This window comes from Gigantopelta aegis, chromosome 9 (genome assembly GCF_016097555.1).
Source record: "Gigantopelta aegis isolate Gae_Host chromosome 9, Gae_host_genome, whole genome shotgun sequence".
In the NCBI taxonomy this organism is placed as follows: Eukaryota; Metazoa; Mollusca; class Gastropoda; order Neomphalida; family Peltospiridae; genus Gigantopelta; species Gigantopelta aegis.
The window spans coordinates 12,407,961-12,429,398 of NC_054707.1; the positions used below are offsets into that span (position 1 = coordinate 12,407,961).

The following is a 21,438-nucleotide window of genomic DNA, read 5'->3' on the forward strand; positions in this document are numbered from 1 at the left end:
TATACAGGGTAGCTGTTTAAAAACAACATAGAACAATTTACTGTGTATGTACCTACTGAGACATTTGTTTTAGTGGTACGGTGTGTTAATGTGACTTGTACGTGTGATGATCATATACAGGGTAGCTGTTTAAAAACAACATAGAACAATTTACTGTGTATGTACCTACTGAGACATTTGTTTTAGTGGTACGGTGTGTTAATGTGACTTGTACGTGTGATGATCATATACAGGGTAGCTGTTTAAAAACAACATAGAACAATTTACTGTGTATGTACCTACTGAGACATTTGTTTTAGTGGTACGGTGTGTTAATGTGACTTGTACGTGTGATGATCATATACAGGGTAGCTGTTTAAAAACAACATAGAACAATTTACTGTGTATGTACCTACTGAGACATTTGTTTTAGTGGTACGGTGTGTTAATGTGACTTGTACGTGTGATGATCATATACAGGGTAGCTGTTTAAAAACAACATAGAACAATTTACTGTGTATGTACCTACTGAGACATTTGTTTTAGTGGTACGGTGTGTTAATGTGACTTGTACGTGTGATGATCATATACAGGGTAGCTGTTTAAAAAACAACATAGAACAATTTACTGTGTATGTACCTACTGAGACATTTGTTTTAGTGGTACGGTGTGTTAATGTGACTTGTACGTGTGATGATCATATACAGGGTAGCTGTTTAAAAACAACATAGAACAATTTACTGTGTATGTACCTACTGAGACATTTGTTTTAGTGGTACGGTGTGTTAATGTGACTTGTACGTGTGATGATCATATACAGGGTAGCTGTTTAAAAACAACATAGAACAATTTACTGTGTATGTACCTACTGAGACATTTGTTTTAGTGGTACGGTGTGTTAATGTGACTTGTACGTGTGATGATCATATACAGGGTAGCTGTTTAAAAACAACATAGAACAATTTACTGTGTATGTACCTACTGAGACATTTGTTTTAGTGGTACGGTGTGTTAATGTGACTTGTACGTGTGATGATCATATACAGGGTAGCTGTTTAAAAACAACATAGAACAATTTACTGTGTATGTACCTACTGAGACATTTGTTTTAGTGGTACGGTGTGTTAATGTGACTTGTACGTGTGATGATCATATACAGGGTAGCTGTTTAAAAACAACATAGAACAATTTACTGTGTATGTACCTACTGAGACATTTGTTTTAGTGGTACGGTGTGTTAATGTGACTTGTACGTGTGATGATCATATACAGGGTAGCTGTTTAAAAACAACATAGAACAATTTACTGTGTATGTACCTACTGAGACATTTGCTTTTCTTCCCTGTTTTGGTGGGTTGGAGGGGCATGTTAATTTGTGGAGATCTATACAGCACAGTTGTTACTATTTTAAAATGTGTTTTAGGTGGATCGAGTGACAGCTCTGATTCCGGGAACAGCAGCCTGCTATCCAGTCTAGGCATGATGCATGCGAAAATGGAAGGTTTTGTCGGAGACAACAAGAAGAAACTAAAACTGGTATGGGAGTAAAATAATGACAACTCTTGTGGTTTTATGCAAATAACATCTATTGTTAAAATTTCTGTAGCTAAGAAACAGTTATAAACTAGCCTACAGTAACATTAGTCCCAAGTGGTTACCAAGGGCAGATCTGTACATGGGAGGGTGCGACGGTGTGTACGCACACACTCAAATTACCAAAGGTCCAAAAACAATTCTAGCAAATTTAGATAACGTAAAGATATTGTTTTATTTTTTTTATTTTTTGCTTTATTGGTGCCATCATGAGGAATTCGCACCTCCCCATTAAAAATCATGCATACAAGCCTGAAGGTTATAGAATGGTCTGGTCAAGGGGGGTGGTGTCAAATATGAACCTACAGGTTTCTTTTTGTAGATACCTTTTCACTGAACACCAGTATGAATGGGGAGCAGGACGTAGCCCAGTGGTAAAGCGCCAATTCGATGATCGATCACCGTTGGTGTTCCCATTGGGCTATTTCTCGTTCCAGCCAGCGCTTTACAACTGGTATATCAAAGGCCATGTTATTTAGTACCCTGTTTGTGGGATGGTGTATATAAAAGATCCTTTGCTTTTAATCAAAAAGAGTAGCCCATGAAGTGGTGACAGCGGGTTTACTTTCTCAATATCTGTGTGGTCCTTAACCATATTTTAGATGCCATATATGATATAACCATAAATAAAATGTGTTGAGTGTGTCATTAAATAAAACATTTCCAATATGAATGATCAGAACAGTGCTTGATTGAGGTGATTGGGTCATAAATCAATGTGCTCTAGTGGTGTCGTTAAACAAAAAACCCCAACAAAAATGATTAGGTCGTAGGAGTTTCTTGTTGCAACCAGTGCCCGATGACTGATACTCAAAAGGCTGTGGTGTGTGCTGTCTTGTCCGTGGGAAAGTAAATATAAAAGATCCCATGTTGCTTATGGAACAATTATGCAATATTAGACATCCAACAGCCAGTGATTAATAATTCAAAATATTAAATTAAACACCCCCACCATTGGGTTTTTTTCAGATTATCTTCACCTGTCTAGGCCTTGGTTACCTTGGATACTTCATTGCAGCCCTGATTTTAGGAGTCGTGTACAAATGTGTGGACACCGTGCCTCTGATTGCCGTCACTTGTGTAGTGTTTTCCCTCATCGTCATCAGCTTTGTTAAAGACAAATTTGGAAAGGATATATTTGACCACTGCCTAAAGCCAGTCTTGGAGGCATTACACAAAAAGTGGTATATTTTGAAATGGTGAGATGTTGGTAAATTATTATACTTTTATACCTAGAACCTACCAACGATTTTTTATATCATAAATCCATTTGATATTTACCATTATTAACCCAGTTAAATAAAATTCGGTTCCGTGATTTTACCGACACGCTGCAACACAGTTGTTTCCGGGAAATCTGAAGGCCTGTCATTTCTAGCATTATAAAAATACATGTAAGCTGGAAGCCACCAAATTTCAGTAACTTTTACAACATGGATGCCAGCTAGGTTTTACAGATTACATTGTTGGTTAATGACATTGTCTAAAGGTTAACATTATAATGAAGTAAAGTTAAAAGCAGACAGTGTTTGCCAATTTGCAATTGTGGTCAAATTATTGAAATATCAGATGACATTATGTATGTTTTAATTTACAATAAATGCTGTTTCAATTATATAAAATTTTGTATTAAAACCCCCAGCATTAAATTGTTTTTAGCTAACAGTAAAAAGGTACCATTGAATTAACTCCCTTGAATAGTGACTTAATTTCATGTGATTTTCTCCGACTGAATCTGGGTAGTGATATACTGAAAATGATCAAGAATGACGTCACATATTAAGGTCTACGACAAGTAACTATTCGCACCCTTGTTGTGGCTTCATACACAATAAATAAAACATATCTTAACGTAATTTCACTTGAAATCCATATTTCGTAAAAGGTACAATCATTTAATCACGAAATTTTCTTCAGACACATTCAGGTGCATTAGTAATGTTGAAACAAAAAAAGTTCAACAGCAATTTTGCACTGGAATTTTTCCAGCATTCTTAAAACAGAAACGTCATGTATCGAGTTTGTTATTGTAATGAGATGCAAAGTCATTCAAATTCAAAATTAGCTATATTACAACGCTTCACCACATTAAAATAAAGACCTTGACCCCTGTCAGATTTCTATAACAAGCAGACAATACTGTTTAATTCTGAAAAAAATATTAAAATGAAGTTTTAAAGGATGAAAGAAATAAAAAGTACTTTTTGTCAAATATATCATATCAAAAATTACCATTGGATATGTTTTATTTATTGTGTATGAAGCAAAAACAAGTGTTCGAAAAGTGACTCGTCGACCTCAAAAATTATGTCATCCTTGTTTTCAAATAAAGTTTGGAATGTTTAGCGTAGGTGTTTACATGAAAGCAAAATTAGGTATAAATTTGTTTAACTCATTATTGGAAACACATAGTGTATAGTAAAACCTGTAGATTTACACCATATAGCTCATTGTTAATAGTTTTATTATAATGTTAACCTTTAAGAAGGTACTTAGCAGTCCTCTACGTTGAATAAGTGACCCCGTACCTTGTTGTTTTCCAGGGTTGGGTTTGCTCTCATCTACGGTGGTGTGGTCGCTGTTATCATCACTTCGGTGTGGTCGTCTCCCAGAAACCTCATCTCGCTGGTCGGCATGGCGATGTTCATCTTGATTCTCTTCATCTGCTCAGTTAGTCCACTCAAGGTCAGTTTTTATTTTTTATTGTTATTATTATTTTTAATTTATTAATCCCACTGTTCCCTTCCCTTTCTCTCCTTTGAATTCCATCTCATTTATTCCTGATCTGGCCAGCTTCTATCTTTCAACTTCTTTTGCTGTCCATCTCCACATCCCAGTCCTTGTATCTGCACCTGCGACATGTGCTTGTCTCTTGTGCCTATCTGTGCAACACACCTGTCATTTCCCATCTGCTTTGGCTGTGGGCATAGTCTGACCACTTCAGAGAGTGTTCAGTGGTACTTCTGGCATTGTTAAGTACTTCTGGCTTGTTAAGTACTTCTGGCAATCTTCAGTACTTCTAGCATTATTAAGTACTTCTAGCATTGTTAAGTACTTCTGGCATTGTCAAGAGGCACTTGTAACCACCTACTATACTGCCCAACTACCAGCGGTTGTTAGTTAGTGCTGTGGGTCAGACCAGCTTTAATAGCGGCAGAGGATGAGGATGTCAGGTGGGTGCAAGTAAATACAAGGTGACCATGTCTTCGATAAAGAGTACATATGTATGTGGCATGATTTCAATTTGTCAGAAAATGTGAATTAAAATAACGTGCATTTTCAGTATAGTAAGTCTCACCATACAGTTTTATTTTATACACAGGTCAACTGGCGTCCGGTAGTTGGAGGTCTCACCCTACAGTTTTATTTTATACACAGGTCAACTGGCGTCCGGTAGTTGGAGGTCTCACCCTACAGTTTTATTTTATACACAGGTCAACTGGCGTCCAGTAGTTGGAGGTCTCACCCTACAGTTTTATTTTGCTGTGCTCATTCTGAAGTGGGACGTAGGCTACAAGGTGTTTCGCTTTCTCGGTCATGAGGTCCAGACTTTCCTCTCATACACCGACTACGGCTCAGAGTTTGTGTTTGGGAAGAAATACATCGATCATATCTTTGCAATGAAGGTGAGTTGAGGAATCATTTACCTCTAAGTATTTACATGGTGATAATGGCCATTTCGTTCGTGCATCGCTCTAGCAAATCTAATTATATGTAACATATTTTTCGTTTGCACCTTAAATTTAGGACATCATTTATATGGACATAATGGGTAACACAAAAAGAAAATGAGGTACCTGAATTTTGTGTGTGTGTAGCTCAATGCAACAGGGGTGGGACGTAGTCCAATTGTACAGCATTCGCTCGTAGCGCAGTCGGTGTGGGATCGATCCCCATTGGTGGGCCCATTGGGCTATTTCTTGTTCCAGCCAGTGCACCACAACTGGTATATCAAAGGCCGTGTTATGTACTACCCTATCTGTGGGATGGTGCATATGAAATATCCCTTGCTGCTAATAGAAAAGAGTAGCCCATGAAGTGGCGACTGGGTTTCCTCTCTTTATATATATATATATATGTGGTTGTTAACCATATGTCTGACGCCATATAACTGTAAATAAAATGTGTTGAGTGCGTCGTTAAATAAAACATTTCCTTCCTTTCTTTCAATGCAGCATTAATATAGTTTGTGCAGCCTTGTTCATGCAGGCTTTAACTTTTTTCCAAATGCAACATGCCCATCTATTGCAAGTTTGAGCCTGCCTTCAGCAGTTTTAAACCAGTAACTTTTGCAATAAATAAAAACAAAATTAAAAGCCATATGTTATTCCTTCAACCAAGGGCAGTAACTGTTATCCAATGGCGTATTAAGAAGTAAGGGAGTAAGAGAATGAAATACCTACTTAATGACACCATAGCACATTTTAAACTCTAGCTATCTCATGTAGAATGTTTGGTTATTTTGACATTTGTTCGATGGAGAAAAAGTGAGGAACCTGGTGTTTCTACAAGGACTCTTACCAATAAAGCAGATATGTAAGCTGACAGTTTTACTTGACAAGTGTTTCCAGGATAGGCTTACAATCATGAACCTTATCGTTACTGGAAGAACTAGAAACATGCACAGTAGGCATCTTTGTCAATCTTTGAGTCGACATCATAATAAACAAATCTGTCAACTACCAGGCTGTTACAACAATCTGATTTATGACAGTAGTTGTGAGGTGTATTTTGGTTTTATGTGATTGTGACTGACTGTGTGTGATATATTTGTTATTTCACAGGTCCTGCCAGTTGTGGTTTTCTTCAGCTGTTTCATATCGGTGTTGTACTACATTGGTGCCATGCAGGCCATCATTGGTAAGATCGCCTGGCTGATGAGGGTCACTCTCGGAACAACAGTCGCGGAGTCGCTCTGTGCTGCTGGAAACATCTTTGTTGGACAGGTGTGTTAATTTTCATAGCAGACTCGTACAGTGATTCTTAAACCTCCATAACTGAATAAACCATTTTGCCCTTTGCCTATCTCCCCAACATGGGTTTTTCACCCAGCTTAAAACTTGGTAAAACATTTTAATTTGCAGGCACAAAACAAATGTTTTTTTTTTTACATGAATTTACATTACAAAATGTTTTGTAGAATGTAACAAATGGCTTCTGAGCACATCATGTTTTAAAAATATATCCTACAGAGAGGGTACACATTTGAAAAATATATTTATATCCTGGTAGGGTGGTTAATGAAAATAACTATCAGCACACTGGTTGCCATTTACATTTACTTATTTATTTAACATTCTTTTTCAGGCTTCTATTCTTACTGATCCATTTCATTTTGAAGTGACATATTTATTTCTCTTTTCAATTAACATATTTGTTTAACATCCTTTCAGACTGAGGCGCCTATTCTGATTCGTCCGTTTCTGAATGTGATGACAAAGTCTGAGCTGCACGCGGTGATGGTCGGGGGGTTTGCGACGATTGCGGGGGGAGTCCTGGCGGCCTACGTGTCATTTGGAGTAAGTACACAATGATGTCGCAACCTCAAGTTGCTAGTGTTTTTTTGTTTTTTAAATGTCTGGTGTGATTAAGTGTTTGTATCTCACCAAACATTAAGAGTTTTTGTTTGGTTTGGGTTTTTTGATAGAGAAATGAAATAATGGCTTTCACTCTTGTATTAAACATACTGTTTGTACAGGTTTTAGAAAATGTTGGGAATTTTAGTACATTTTCCAAGAACTAAAAAGTTATATTTGAGCTTTTTTGTATTGAGAAAAATATCTATTTTAGAAATTATAAAATTTGTTTTGTAATAAGAAAAATACATTCCAATATGGATTGTTAAAAAATATTACACATCTTCTTCTTCTTTTCGTTCCTTCTTGTAATGATATCACAGGGCACGTGTTTGCTGCCAGGATGAATCTCACAGTGACACGGAGGGATTCCTGGCCTGGTGCTTTTAAAACTTTTACAGTCTAGACTCGAGACTCTAATGTCATGACAATGCCATACAAATGGTATGCGTGTGACGTCATTAGAGATTGGAGTGGCGTCGTGGTTAGCCATCGGTCTACAGGCTGGTAGGTACTGGGTTCGGATCCCAGTTGAGGCATGGTTTTTTTAATCCAGATACCGACTCCAAACCCTGAGTGAGTGCTCCGCAAGGCTCAATGGGTAGGTGTAAACCACTTGCACCGACCAGTGATCCATAACTGGTTCAACAAAAGCCATGGTTTGTGCTATCCTGCCTGTGGGAAGTGCAAATAAAAGATCCCATGCTGCTAATCGGAAGAGTAGCCCATGTAGTGGCGACAGCGGGTTTCCTCTCAAAATCTGTGTGGTCCTTAACCATATGTCTGACGCCATATAACCGTAAAGAAAATGTGTTGAGTGCGTCGTTAAATAAAACATTCCTTTCTTTCATTAGAGATTGAGTCTGGACTCTTTTAACAGTTTTATAAGCACGGGCCCTGGTCTCCATAAAGTTTTTCTTCTGTGTTTTACAGTGTTAATATTACACATGATGCTCTAATGAGTTTTGGAAATGTTATTTGGGAGTTTTAAATATGTTTTGAAACAGTTTGTTAAAATCTGTATTAATGATGTGAAGATTTAAAAGTGTTTGTGTGTTGTAGGTTCCCCCAGAGCACCTGCTGTGTGCGTCTGTGCTGAATGCCCCGTGTGCTCTGGCTGTCTCCAAGCTGCTTTATCCAGAAACCGAGAAAAGCCACATCACTAAAGCCAAACACATCGACACCGACAGGTAAAAATACACAATACCTGCACATAACAGTTTTATTGCCATTCAATTAATATATATTGAACTTGAATATGCCATTTTTGTATCAAAACTGACAGGTAAACATTATAGGATATTAAACGAGCTTCCGTTTCTTATCATGTTTATGTCCCAAGTGACATAAACATGATTCGAAATGGTAGCGAGTTTAATATCCTATTTATTACCTACAATCGATCGTAATTTATATCAATCAACTCGTTTGACTGACGTTCCTGTTAGGTTGTAGTGCACCAATCAATGACGTCACAAAGTGTTACGTCCCATTCTAGTGAGACTTTGATATATATGTACCAAGATATTTTTAACCATATGGGTAATAATATACAACACCTGCATAGAACAGTTTTATTGTCATTCGCCAAAAATACATTCATTTTGTTTGACAATGGTGGATATATTTTTTTATTATGTCACAGTGTAATGTGATGGTAATGATTATTTTCCAGCGACCACCGCAACCTGCTGGAGGCGGCCGCTGCAGGTGCATCGTCATCCATCGTGCTGGTGGCGAACATCGCCGCCAACCTCATCGCATTCCTCGCCCTGCTAGCCTTCGTCAACGCCACACTGTCCTGGTTCGGGGGGTTCATCTGTCACCCGGAGCTGTCCTTCGAGGTCTGTATACCTACTTGTCACCAGATACCAACTGTCACCGAGTGTTACACTTTACTATAGTGTGTTGCACTTTACCATTCGTGTGTTACATGTTAATACAGTGTGTTACTCTATCACTGTGTGTTACACTTTATTACAGTGTGTTGTACTTTCTCACTGTGTGTTACATATACTCTTCAAAAGAAGAAACGCAAAACCACATTGTCGTAACATTTGGAGAATTGATTTAATTATTGAATGGTGAGTCCGATAATTACCAAATGTTGCAGGATTGTTCACAATTCACTCTAGTCCATTGTGAGTAAGTGATAGGACACACCACCAAGGTCAAGGTCATCTGGAGTCAATACCGGCTGTGGCCTCCGCGTGTGTTGACAACTGCCTGGCACCGCCTGCCCATTGAAGCAACCAGAGTACGGATGACGTCCCGGGGGATGGTGGCCCACTCGGCCTGCAAGGCTGCTGCCAGCTCGGGCAGGGTCTGGGGCTGTGGTTGTCGCTGTCGGAGGCGTCGGTCCAACTCGTCCCATAGATGCTCAATTGGGTTCAAATCCGGTGATATCGATGGCCAAGGAAGGACATTAATGTTGTTGTTCTGTAGGAAAGCCGTTGTGAGACGTGCTGAGTGAGGCCTGGCGTTGTCATGTTGGAACACTGCGTTGGCGTTGGCCATAACTGGAACGATGTGTGGCCGGAGGATCTGGTCAATGTAGCCCTGTGCATTCAGGTTGCCCTGCACGTGGACCAGGTCAGTTCTGCCAGTGTGTGAGATGGCTGCCCACACCATGACACTACCCCCGCCGAATCTGTCCACTTCCTGCACGCAGTTTGCCGCATAACGTTCACCACGACGCCTATACACGCGACATCTTCCATCATGACGTCGGAGCAGAAATCGGGACTCGTCACTGAACCACACCTGTCTCCATCGCAGTTGAGGCCATTGTCGATGAATCTGGCACCACTGCAGTCGGAGTCGACGGTGTTGTGGTGTTAAGATGACACCTCGAACTGGACGCCTGGCACGAATTCCTACCTCACGTAGGCGGTTCCGTACGGTCTGGTCGGATATCCTGCGAAAACCTGGTATTGCTGCGGCTGTGGAGGTGGCAGTAGTCAATCGTTCCCGAAGGTGGCGTACCCGGATGTAGCGGTCCTGCCCGGGGGTAGTGACCCGTGGTCTACCGGATCTAGGGAGGTCACGTGTTGATCCATGTTGCTGGTAACGGTTCCACAGTCTGGAGATGGTGCTTGGGGACACATGGAATGCCCTGGCAACGGCCGTTCTGGATTCGCCTGCGTCTAGTCGGCCGATGGCATTGTTTCTCTGCGGTTCACTGAGACGTGGCATGTCCTGGATTGTCAACTGTCGGCCAGATACAGAGGCCAGGCAAGCGAACACCCTGCACTTTTATACTGTCGGTGTTCATGTTGCACGTGCAGACAACGCACGTGCAGTGGTGACATGGTTTGCACGTGGCTGCGTTTTTGCGAATATTCACATTTTGGAACTTTATTGTACAGTAGCTGCGTTTTATCGAATGTAACCGTGGGAATGTGTTTGGGACATGCAATGACCTTATATTCACAAAGCATGAACCGGTAGGAAACATAAAATCGGAGTTATAACCCATTTGTACCCTTTTGCGTTTCTTTTTTTGAAGAGTATATTATTACAGGCGTTTTACAGGGGTTATCACTGTCTGTTATGTTTAGTTTTTACAAACTTATATCATCCAAGATAACCACAACAAATGTCATTTAAATTATTTATGAATTTTTATTGAAATGAATATGCCTTTATTCTCTAACTCTGCTTAAACTAATTATGCTAAGCTGGAACTGATCTAGGTGACCCCTAACTCCACCTATGTTACAAAGTAATATTGTGGTCATCTCCCCTGACAACACTGAAAATTAATCAACTTATCAGTTATGTTCAGACTGGTACCCAGTGTGGAGTATAATGGAGGGTGGGGGTGTATCCAGAGTTTCAGATGTCAGGATTGTAACTTTACCAGCCTTGGTTGTGTTGTGGTTAAGCCATTGGACATAAGGCTGGTAGGTACAGGGTTCGCAGCCCGATACTGGCTCCCACCCAAAGCGAGTTTTAACGACCACTACACTCTCTTCTCTCTCACTAAACACTAACAAATAACCCACTGTCCTGGACAGACAGCCCAGATAGCTGATGTGTGTGACCAGGACAGCGTGCTTGAACCGTAATTGGATATAATCACAAAAATCAGCTAAAATGGTTGAATGAATTGTAACTTTACCTTACATTTCATTTATAGTACTGGGTTTTTTCACATTTTATTACATTGAAACATGTTTCACCTACTATTTTCTCTAAGTGTATTGGTTAGTCAAGTCATCCCTTTTATCCCTTGATTACAAATTGGAACATTGTCTTACTAAGTTTTGAAGCATTTTTTTTTTTTTAGCATTGCTATTTATATATCATCAATAACAGGAATGTAGGAACAATATCTAGAGAGGGGAGTGAACACAATCTCTAGTGGAGGGGGCACAGTCTCTAGTGTGTGTGTCTGTGGGCTGGGCTATATATATTTATATAGCAAAGTACCCCCACAATCCCTACTGGCCTAAAGAATAATTATGTTGTACAGAATGTTTATTTTAATTTATATCTGTGTACGGTGATTTAATATTCTGGGTGATTTTTCAGTTGATCTGTTCGTACGTGTTCATGCCGATAACCTACTTGATGGGTGTGGAGTGGAAGGATGCGGGAGTGGTGGGTGAGCTGGTTGGGATCAAGACGTTTCTCAACGAGTTTGTGGCGTACAAGGAACTCGCTAAGTTCATCACCAACCGTCAGGAGTGTCTGCAGGGAACAGTTTTATCAGTAAGTTTATTTGTTCTAACATTAGGTTTAGTCCATCACTGAACAAAATTAAACTTTGCTATAATCCAACCAGTCATGTTAGCAGTGGATTGGGGTTCAGATGCAAGTTTGATTAAGGGTTTTATTATTGTGCTAAAGAAATCAGAAAGAAATGAAGTCTAAAACAAAGATGAGTGATTTTGATGATATAACACAAGTTAGTTGTAGAAGATTTCTACAATGTTAACCATATTTTTCATTGGGATCCAGGTCAGAACATTTCATCCAATTATTGATTAAACTGTAAAAATGGCAGAAGCCCAGTTATTAATATATCAATTATTACATGAAATTATTTTGCTAAATTGAAATAAAATTCACAATTGGCAAATTTGGCAAGTACTTGAGTTATCCTTGGACTCAAAGAGGTTTTAACCTGGACAGGAATCTGTCATTAACAGTTTCAATGTGGTCAGGTTGAGTTTATTTCGTCAAATAAAATACCACATAAAAATACATTGCATCTCAGAGCTCAGCACTTGTTAAACAACTGGTTCATTGCTGGCCTATTGTAACATCAGTAACCTTTTCAGACTTCATTTCAAATTGTAAAATGACGGTGAGTGTGTTCTGTATTGTGATTAGTTAATTACATCCTTTTTCCGGGATCAAATGAAAATAACACCCGGAAAGCAAATGACGTCATTGGAAAGTGACGTCATGAGCAATTGGAACAGGCGAAGTTGACGGCTCAAGGGTCTACAGTTAGATTGTAGCCAAGTATTTTTTTTCAAGAAATACCAAATATACAGTTAGTTCCGTAGAAGAACGATTCAGTTTACAATGGACATAACCATATGGAGTTTTTAGATTTGTGGGTATTATTGTCTATTTGAATCCCACAAATGTTTCATTTTTCACCTCACATGGAACATAGTGGCCCTTTTCAGACAAATGGCCACTTTCTTTGAAACATATAGTGAACACTCTACTTTATCCTCATACTAACAGCCATATAATTGTTATTGTCATTATTTTCAGATCCGGTCAGAAATCATCGCCACGTATGCCCTGTGTGGCTTCTCTAACCTGAGTTCTATCGGTATCCAACTGGGTGGTCTCGGGCCGATGGCACCCAAGAGATCTGGAGATCTGGCTCAGATCGTCATCCGAGCTCTGTTTGGAGGAATCATTGCCTGTCTGATGACGGCATCATTAGCTGGTGAGCTTTTGGTAGCAAAACAATGTTTAATTTTTACTTATAAAACAAAGTGAATCAGCTCCTAATGTTACAGATGTTTTGTCTTTTAAATATACTCTGAGAAAGTAGACTTCAATATTGACATATTCTTAAAATATACTCTTGAGAAAGTAGACTTCAAAATTGACATTTTCTTAAAATATACTCAGAGAGAGTAGACTTCAAAATTGACATTATTCTTAAAATATACTCTTGAGAAAGTAGACTTCAAAATTGACATTATTCTTAAAATATACTTTGAGAAAGTACTACAAAATTGACATTAAAAGATGATTGGTCTTTGCCAGGACTTGGTTTGGAATTTGACACCTGAATGTTTACATAAACAAAAATCATGCAGTTCTAATTAGATTCCTGTAACATAAATCTAAAGAAAACCAACCAAGTCCAGCATTCAATTTTAGATGTGTTCAAATATTAATTAAAATAAAATTTTGTATTTGTTAGTCACTTAGCACATTAACAAAACAATGAAAAGTTAGATTCCTCTGATATTAGTTGGATTTGGTTCAATTTAACAAAGGGGCAGGATGTAGCCCAGTGGTAAGGCACTCGCTCGATGCACGGTCAATCTGAGATTGATCCCTGTCAGTGGGCTATTTCTTGTCCCAACCAGTGCACCACGACCATGGTATGTACTACCCTGTCTGTGGGATGGTGCATATAAAAGATCCCTTGCTGCTAATTGAAAAGAGTAGCCCATGAAGTGACTCCAGCAGGTTTGCTCTCTCAATATCTGTGTGGTCCTTAACCATATGTGTTGAGTGTGTCGTTAAATAAAACATTTCTTTCTTTCGTTCAGTTTTACAAAACAAATTGGGCCTATTTTGTTTATTAAAGGCTTAATATTTTGAACTTCTATGCTTTGGATACTGTTTTAAACTTGTAATAACTGTCAAAAGCCTGGTGTAGTTTTTCTTTTTCTTTCATTCTTTTCTCTTCTTTTTAAAATGTTTTTTTCCATTTAAATCATAAGCAGTTTTGATCTTGATCATTAGATAACTGCTCCTCATGTATTCTGATTTCACTGTTCTGATTTCACTGTGTCTTCCCACAGGACTTCTTATGATAGAGCCCGTGTATGACAGTCTGTGTGCGGGAAATGTGACCGACATCAACTCGACACTGATCTACAACTCGAGCGACTTCGTCACCACGGAAACCGTGACGTCCTTCACTACTGGATTGATCAGCAACGTCACGGAGCTTGTGTTAAATGCTACAACCGGATCCTAGTACCGGCCTAGGCTTAGTAATCTTGTGTGTTGTGTAATTTCAAGTATGTGTTCAGCGATATCCTAGTACTGGCCTAGGCTTAGTAATCTTGTGTGTTGTGTAATTTCAAGTATGCGTCGAGTCGAAAGAAAGGAAGACGAATGTTATTCATATTATATAAGAATTAATGACATCATTTTCTGAACTTTATCTCAGGATAACATTCAGGGTTTTTTAGCGATATCCATCCAATTGGAATAGACTGAATCAAATAACAGCGGAAAGTTTGTTGTTAGAAATGTTTGTCATCCTGTCTTAGTTTTACCAGACAGACGTACAGTATCTATTGTGAATCTTAAAAATGTGTAGAGGTGGATAAATGTAAGGGGTTGGGTAGATTGTCTTCTTTAGTGTAACAGGGTGGATGGGTTTATTAAATACTGTAAACCAGGGGCCTAATTCACTAAACTCCTGCAGTGCAATGCTAAAAGACTTGCAAAGAAGATGCTTTGTTGTTTAGCAGAGCCTAAGAGACCTTTGTGAATTAAGCACCTGGAAGAAAGCAACGGATGTTCACAAAATGTATGTCATGAACATGTGCTGTGGTGCCTATCCACAATAAAACCATGTCACTTCAGTTTACTATATGTTAGCGCAGGTGTTAAATAAACAGCAGTTACAAATTATATGAAATTTATCTATGCACGATCTAAACATTGTGTAATATCTCTGTAAACCACGACCAATAATTCCTTTTTCCTGTTCAGTTTTGGACACTGATTGTATGGGTTAAGTGATACTGGCATCATTAAATTGTCACCTGTTGATTTGAAGATGGAGATGGAGTTGAAGTCAAGTGAACTTTCAGGTTGTTAAAGATTTCTTTACAAGACTGATCCCAATGTTCCTCAATGGCTGTTTGGATTGCAGAAGTCTTCCTAACTTTCTTTCTCTTTTTTATTTTCGACTCTTCCCAGAAGATGGGCGGGATGTAGCCCAGTGGTAAAGCGGTCGGTCGGTCTGGGATCGATCATTGTCAGTGGGCCCATTGGGCTATTTCTCGTTCCAGCCAGTGCACCACGACTGGTATATCAAAGGCCGTGGGATGGTGCATATAAAAGATCCCTTGCTGCTAATTGAAAAGAGTAGCCCATGAAGTGGCGTCAGCGGGTTTCCTCTCTCAATCTGTATGGTCCTTAACCATATGTCTGACGCCATATAACCGTAAATAAAATGTGTTGAATGCATCGTTATATAAAACATTTCTTTCTTTCTTTCTTTTTTCCTAACTTTCTTTCTCTTGTTTCGTTTTGGCTCTCCGCAGAAGTGCATGCAATGGTGCTGCTAACCATTGATAAATCTCCAGTAATAGCTGGCTAACAAAAGTAATTACCTCAGCTCAGTTTCTTTGGTACGCGAGTGCGAATCATTTTAACATGCTCATATACCACTAGAGTTTCGAGCATGTCCGTCCCGGGGCCTGTCTCTGGATAGCCAGTGACTTGCTCCGGGACAGAACAAAATTAAGGGGATAATTTTGAAATTTACATCCCAAAATTAAATAGTGGGGCTTTAATATAATTAATAAAGAAAATTCTACTCATTAAATTTGGTCGCTAGAATAGATCGGGCGGTCAAAAAGAAATTAGATAGATAGATAACACGCCTGATTTGGGAAGGGGGTGGGGGTGAATATGGACAGAATTTTGAAAATAGCAATTACTAAAAGAAATTAGTAGGATTAAAATTAGAAAGAAAAAAGTTACAAGCCAAAAATAATTGAATTGACTGCTCAGCCGAATATTTATATAATTTGGAGCATTTTAGAAGGACAGTCCAAAAATAAATAAGAGAAAGAAGAGAGGATCGGACTATTTAATAATATTTTTTTTAAAAAGAAGTAATTTCGACATAAAATTTTGAACGAAGGTCTAAAAGTTTAAAGTCTGATCTATATGGTCTGGGCCGGGGGGGGGGGGGGGGGGGGGGGGTAAGTTTGAGGTGGCGGAATTTGGAATACGAATTTAGTAGTTAGATCAAAGACCGAAGACCAAAATGTGCTACAAAAATTTAAGTCCAAACAATAAAATTAGAGTGCTTGACCGAAAAGGTTTTAAGGTGATTTGATCAATTTAGATGGGCTGCCAAAATAAACTGCGTCGGACTGTTTAAAAAAAAAAAACCCAAAAAAAACCCCATAAAATTTTGAACTGCGGCCAAAAATGTTTTTAAAGTCCAACTAAGGCCTAAAAAAGAAAGTACATGTCCTAGTTTCTTGGTTAAATGTCTTTGAGTTCTTTACTGCTGAAATTTATCAGTCAATAGAAATGGTTGCCTTGGCTACAATATGACTGATGTACTTTACTTCCTTCTTAAATAGGTGACATTTTTTCTGGTTTCACTATGAGCTCACATTTTTGTAGCCATCTGAAACCATTTCTGGTCTTTGGACCATTTCATCAAACATGTGTTTAAATCTAATAAATGCAAGAAAGTCATCAAGATAAGACTATGAAAGAAAGACTAGTTTGGTTCCATAGACAGCCTTGCACTAGCCTGGAAAGGTTGCTGGAGCATAACACACATCCTTGTATACTCAGAAGAGACGATATAGAAATTGTACGACATCTAGTCAGTCTTAAAGTACATGGTGAGACCGACAGAAAGATGTGTAATTATTCACATAGTCGATGTTTGTCATCCTGTTTTAGTTTGAACGCACATTAGATACCATACAACAATTGTAAGGTACTGTTACTGTATGATGCTGTTACTGTAAGGTACTGTTATATATATAATGAATCTTGGATACATGGTGAGTTGAATGACTGTATTAAGTGTTTTGTTCACTAGCATGAAAATTGGGTGTTTATGTTGTAAATGTTTGTGTTTTGTGTAATCTCTATGATGATGAATCTCAGGTGACTTTACGAGCACTGAAAATAAGGAGCGTGTTTTATTTGCCACAAGGAATATCTGGTGTTTTAATTAAAAATGTTTGTCATGTATTACATATCAATGATGGTTATTATTGTATGATCAGTATTTTTCGTTATAAATTATTTGCATGTATTTTACATTTCATAATAATAGCTCCAAGCAGCCATTTTGTTTAGTTACCATCTCGTCATCCATATGAACAATACCATAGTCATTATGTTACATAATCAATTACACCTGTTTACTGTGGTGCAGCCAAACATTAATTTATCTGGTTGTTCTTGTTGTTCATTTCAATGGATTTTAAATTTATTTTCATGCTTATATCCAACTGAGGTTAATGTATGTTGTCCTGGGCACACACCTCAGTTATTTGAGTCATCTATGGTCTTGAAATTAATTTTGTGGAGTGGGAAGTAAAATATAATCTGTACTTCTCAAATTTTAACTTGGAGACAAAGTTTAGAAAGTGAGACGCAATTTTACAAAGTAGACTCCTTATAGTGTAATTTTTTTTTCAACAGCAATGCAGAAAACTTGAGACATAAAGCTTATGATTTATATTATCACCCCTAAATGTTAGGACCTTTGGATACACATGTACCTGGAATATTGTCAAAACAGGGGCCTAGCTTCCATATACGCAGGTACGCACTGTGCACCCTGAGATTATAAATATATTTTTTAAATTAAAATATATGATGTAAATGCGTGTATGCTCTATGCCAACAGCGTTTTATTCCATCGCCGAAACAGTCTGCATACCACCTGAAAATCCCAAGCTAGGGCCGTGCAAAAATAAGATGGAAAGATAAAACTGATTATCTAAAAGCATAATTTGCTTTTTGAGTAGCATTGTTTTCTCATCTCCTGTCAGTTTTAATCCTAGTGTATGTCTAGGACCAAAGGTTGATGATTAGTGAAAGAGAAGTTGGTGCAGTTTTTGTTCAATTTTGCTTTTTATGGTTATATCCAATTAGGCTATTTAAGTTGTATGGCTAGTTTTAGTGATTAGTCAGTGATATATGGAGATATATTGAGCCTCTAAGGGGACATGCTGAAAAAACCCACATGAAAAAACACCACTAATAAATCTGTGCATATGAATTAGTTATGTGCATACAAATCAATAAATATGTCCTTGATCAAGTTTCTTTTGTACCATTGTGATGAACTGAACCCCAAATACCTTTTCAGTGTGTGTGTTGTCATTTGTAGCTCACACTGGGGACAAAATATTCATGCACATGGATAAAATAATGTGCATGGACAACTAATTCATACAGACAGATATTGTTTTTCCAGTATGTCCCCTTTGGGGCTCCTTAGAGATACATAGGCCTACATAGCTGAGGTGTTTTTTAATTATTTATTGTTTTTTTTTTCTTTTTAAAAACATAATTAACATTTTGATGTAATTGTTTTTTGTTAAGATTGTTGAATGGGATCGAATTGATACAAATAAATGGATTGAATTCTGTATTTTCTCTCCATGAGATTGTTGCTTGGGTATAACATGTAAGTAAAAATTAAATATGGTTATGGTTGGGATGAGTTGGGTATTTAAAAAAAAAAAAACTATTGGATTTGAAGTGGTATATATGTGTGGCCTAACATCCTAGAAGTTAATACTGACCACTTAAAGGGACATACCCAAGTTTTTAAACACTACGGCATATTTTTTACTATTAGAGCCATTTTTGATAACTGAAATCATACTTTACTTAGATTTTATTGTTTATAGTATCCATTTCTGTACATTGGAAGTGTTTTTGGTCATCCTGGTGTTTTTACTATCACAAAATGCATTTCTCATATTTTAAAAAATGCACGTGCTGTTATGGGAGTAGAATTTAGTCTATTTTTAGAGATATTTCACCATTTCAAAGTCACAAACTCATGTTTCACTCAATTGTAACTTTATCGAAATGTGTTTCATGTTTGTAGATTAACTAAACTTAGTGTGCATTTTCACGGGTTGAAACTAGGGTCTGTCTCTTTAACTAAACTTAGTGTGCATTTTCACGGGTTGAAACTAGGGTCTGTCTCTTTAACTAAACTTAGTGTGCATTTTCACGGGTTGAAACTAGGGTCTGTCTCTTTAACTAAACTTAGTGTGCATTTTCACGGGTTGAAACTAGGGTCTGTCTCTTTAACTAAACTTAGTGTGCATTTTCACGGGTTGAAACTAGGGTCTGTCTCTTTAACTAAACTTAGTGTGCATTTTCACGGGTTGAAACTAGGGTCTGTCTCTTTAACTAAACTTAGTGTGCATTTTCACGGGTTGAAACTAGGGTCTGTCTCTTTAACTAAACTTAGTGTGCATTTTCACGGGTTGAAACTAGGGTCTGTCTCTTTAAGATGAACATGCTTGAACATAAGAATCTGTTACCTAGGACCGGCCTCGGTGATGTCGTGGTTAGGCCATCGGTCTACAGGCTGGTAGGTACTGGGTTTGAATCCCAGTCGAGGCATGGGATTTTTAATCCAAATACCGACTCCAAACCCTGAGTGAGTGCTCCGCAAGGCTCAATGGGTAGGTGTAAACCACTTGCACCGACCAGTGATCCATAACTGGTTCAATGAAGGCCATGGTTTGTGCTATCCTGCCCGTGGGAAGTGCAAATAAAAGATCCCTTGCTGCTAATCGGAAAGAGTAGCCCATGTAGTGGCGACAGCGGGTTTCCTCTCAAAATCTGTGTGGTCCTTAACCATATGTCTGACGCCATATAACCATAAATAAAATATGTTGAGCGCGTCGTTAAATAAAACATTTCATTCTTTCTGTTATCTAGGGTAATTTTGAAAGTTTGCAAAATGCGCGATTTTTAGCTTGCTTACAGTAATTTTAAAACAGTAACTTTTGCAAGAAATAAATCACAATTAAAAAGCAAAAGATGGCAATAATTTTTATCCAATGTCAAAAAGTTGCCATTGGTAAATCTCCTGACAAACAACAATTGCTGTTGGTGCTTTAGTTGTGTTCAAACCCAACATTTGAAATTCAAATCATCATAACTTCTATCATTTTATAGCATTCCACCTAAGTTTATTTTTATTTTCCACAAGCATGGAACTGACAGTTTTGTTGTTTTTGTTATAAATTATTGGTAATAACATACACTATAATATACCAGTAGTACATTTCTTTAGGTATCCTGTTATAACCATATTTCAGTCATGCCATTTACTACTTTAATCATACCATCTCATTTACATTTCAACATCATTGTAATGATGCTGTTGGCATGTCGCATAGCAGTTGTTACAGCACTGAACTAAATCAAACATGTCTGGTTCAAACCAGAAGAGATCCAGTTATATGTTAATGTCTTCCAATTGATGCCACTTTTTAATGTACACAGAACAAATGTCGTCAATCAAACTACATATTTACTGCCATCAAAATGCAATACATTGAAATATCCATTTTAGAATTTTATTTTATACTTTAATCGTTTTATTTGTTTACATGCAACTCCTTTATGCACTTTTGATCTCCTTACCGTTGATATGTTTTGATTACCTACATGTGCCATACTGAAAGTAAACTTGTAGTTTGTGTTGATTATATTTTAAGAAATGAAATAAACATACCTGAATATGTAGCTTCTATGTTTTGTTGTTGTTGTTGTCCTTTTAACAGCATTCAGTATTATTTGGTTTGTTAGAAACTATAAAGTAATCAAACTAAGCCCACAGGTAAATGCTGATGGTAAATGGAAGGTGTGTGGGGCATGGATGGCCAAAAGAGACAAATGGTTGGAAAGACAAGAGCAGAACGTGGATGTGGACAGCAGAAGTAGCTGAAAGATTGGAGGTGCTACCAGAGCAGGAAGACAGAACGGAATTCAAAGGAGACAAGAAAGTGGCACTGTCATATTATTTTGTCTAATAATGACCAATACTTAAATGTTTATTGACACATCAGCACATATTTATGGCTACAACAGGCTGAATTAGCCAAACTGAGCACAAAAATGTCTGCCAAACTGGCTTACGTGCTTCACTGTAAATCAAATGGCCATGTCTGGAAGGAAGAAAATATTTTATTTAACGACACACTCGACACATTTTATTTACGGTTATATAATTATGGACCACAGATATTGAGAGAAAATCTGCTGTCGCCACTTCATGGGCTACTCTTTTCGATTAGCAGCAAGGGATCTTTTATAT

At 37.9% G+C, this 21,438-nt stretch overlaps 1 protein-coding gene across 1 annotated transcript in view; it reads left to right on the plus strand.

Annotated features, from left to right (window-relative positions):
- LOC121381899 (solute carrier family 28 member 3-like) overlaps positions 1–15,352 on the plus strand; it is a 25,180-nt gene extending 9,828 nt beyond the window's left edge. Inside the window, exons 4-14 of the mRNA XM_041511301.1 lie at positions 1,403–1,515; positions 2,542–2,771; positions 4,116–4,257; positions 5,007–5,198; positions 6,357–6,518; positions 6,966–7,091; positions 8,211–8,338; positions 8,824–8,992; positions 11,685–11,864; positions 12,885–13,065; positions 14,162–15,352. Of these exons, the coding sequence (XP_041367235.1) occupies positions 1,403–1,515; positions 2,542–2,771; positions 4,116–4,257; positions 5,007–5,198; positions 6,357–6,518; positions 6,966–7,091; positions 8,211–8,338; positions 8,824–8,992; positions 11,685–11,864; positions 12,885–13,065; positions 14,162–14,340 (1,802 nt within the window). The 3' untranslated portion in view covers positions 14,341–15,352. The remainder of the gene's footprint in view (positions 1–1,402; positions 1,516–2,541; positions 2,772–4,115; positions 4,258–5,006; positions 5,199–6,356; positions 6,519–6,965; positions 7,092–8,210; positions 8,339–8,823; positions 8,993–11,684; positions 11,865–12,884; positions 13,066–14,161) is intronic.
- The last annotated feature ends 6,086 nt before the right edge of the window (positions 15,353–21,438 follow it).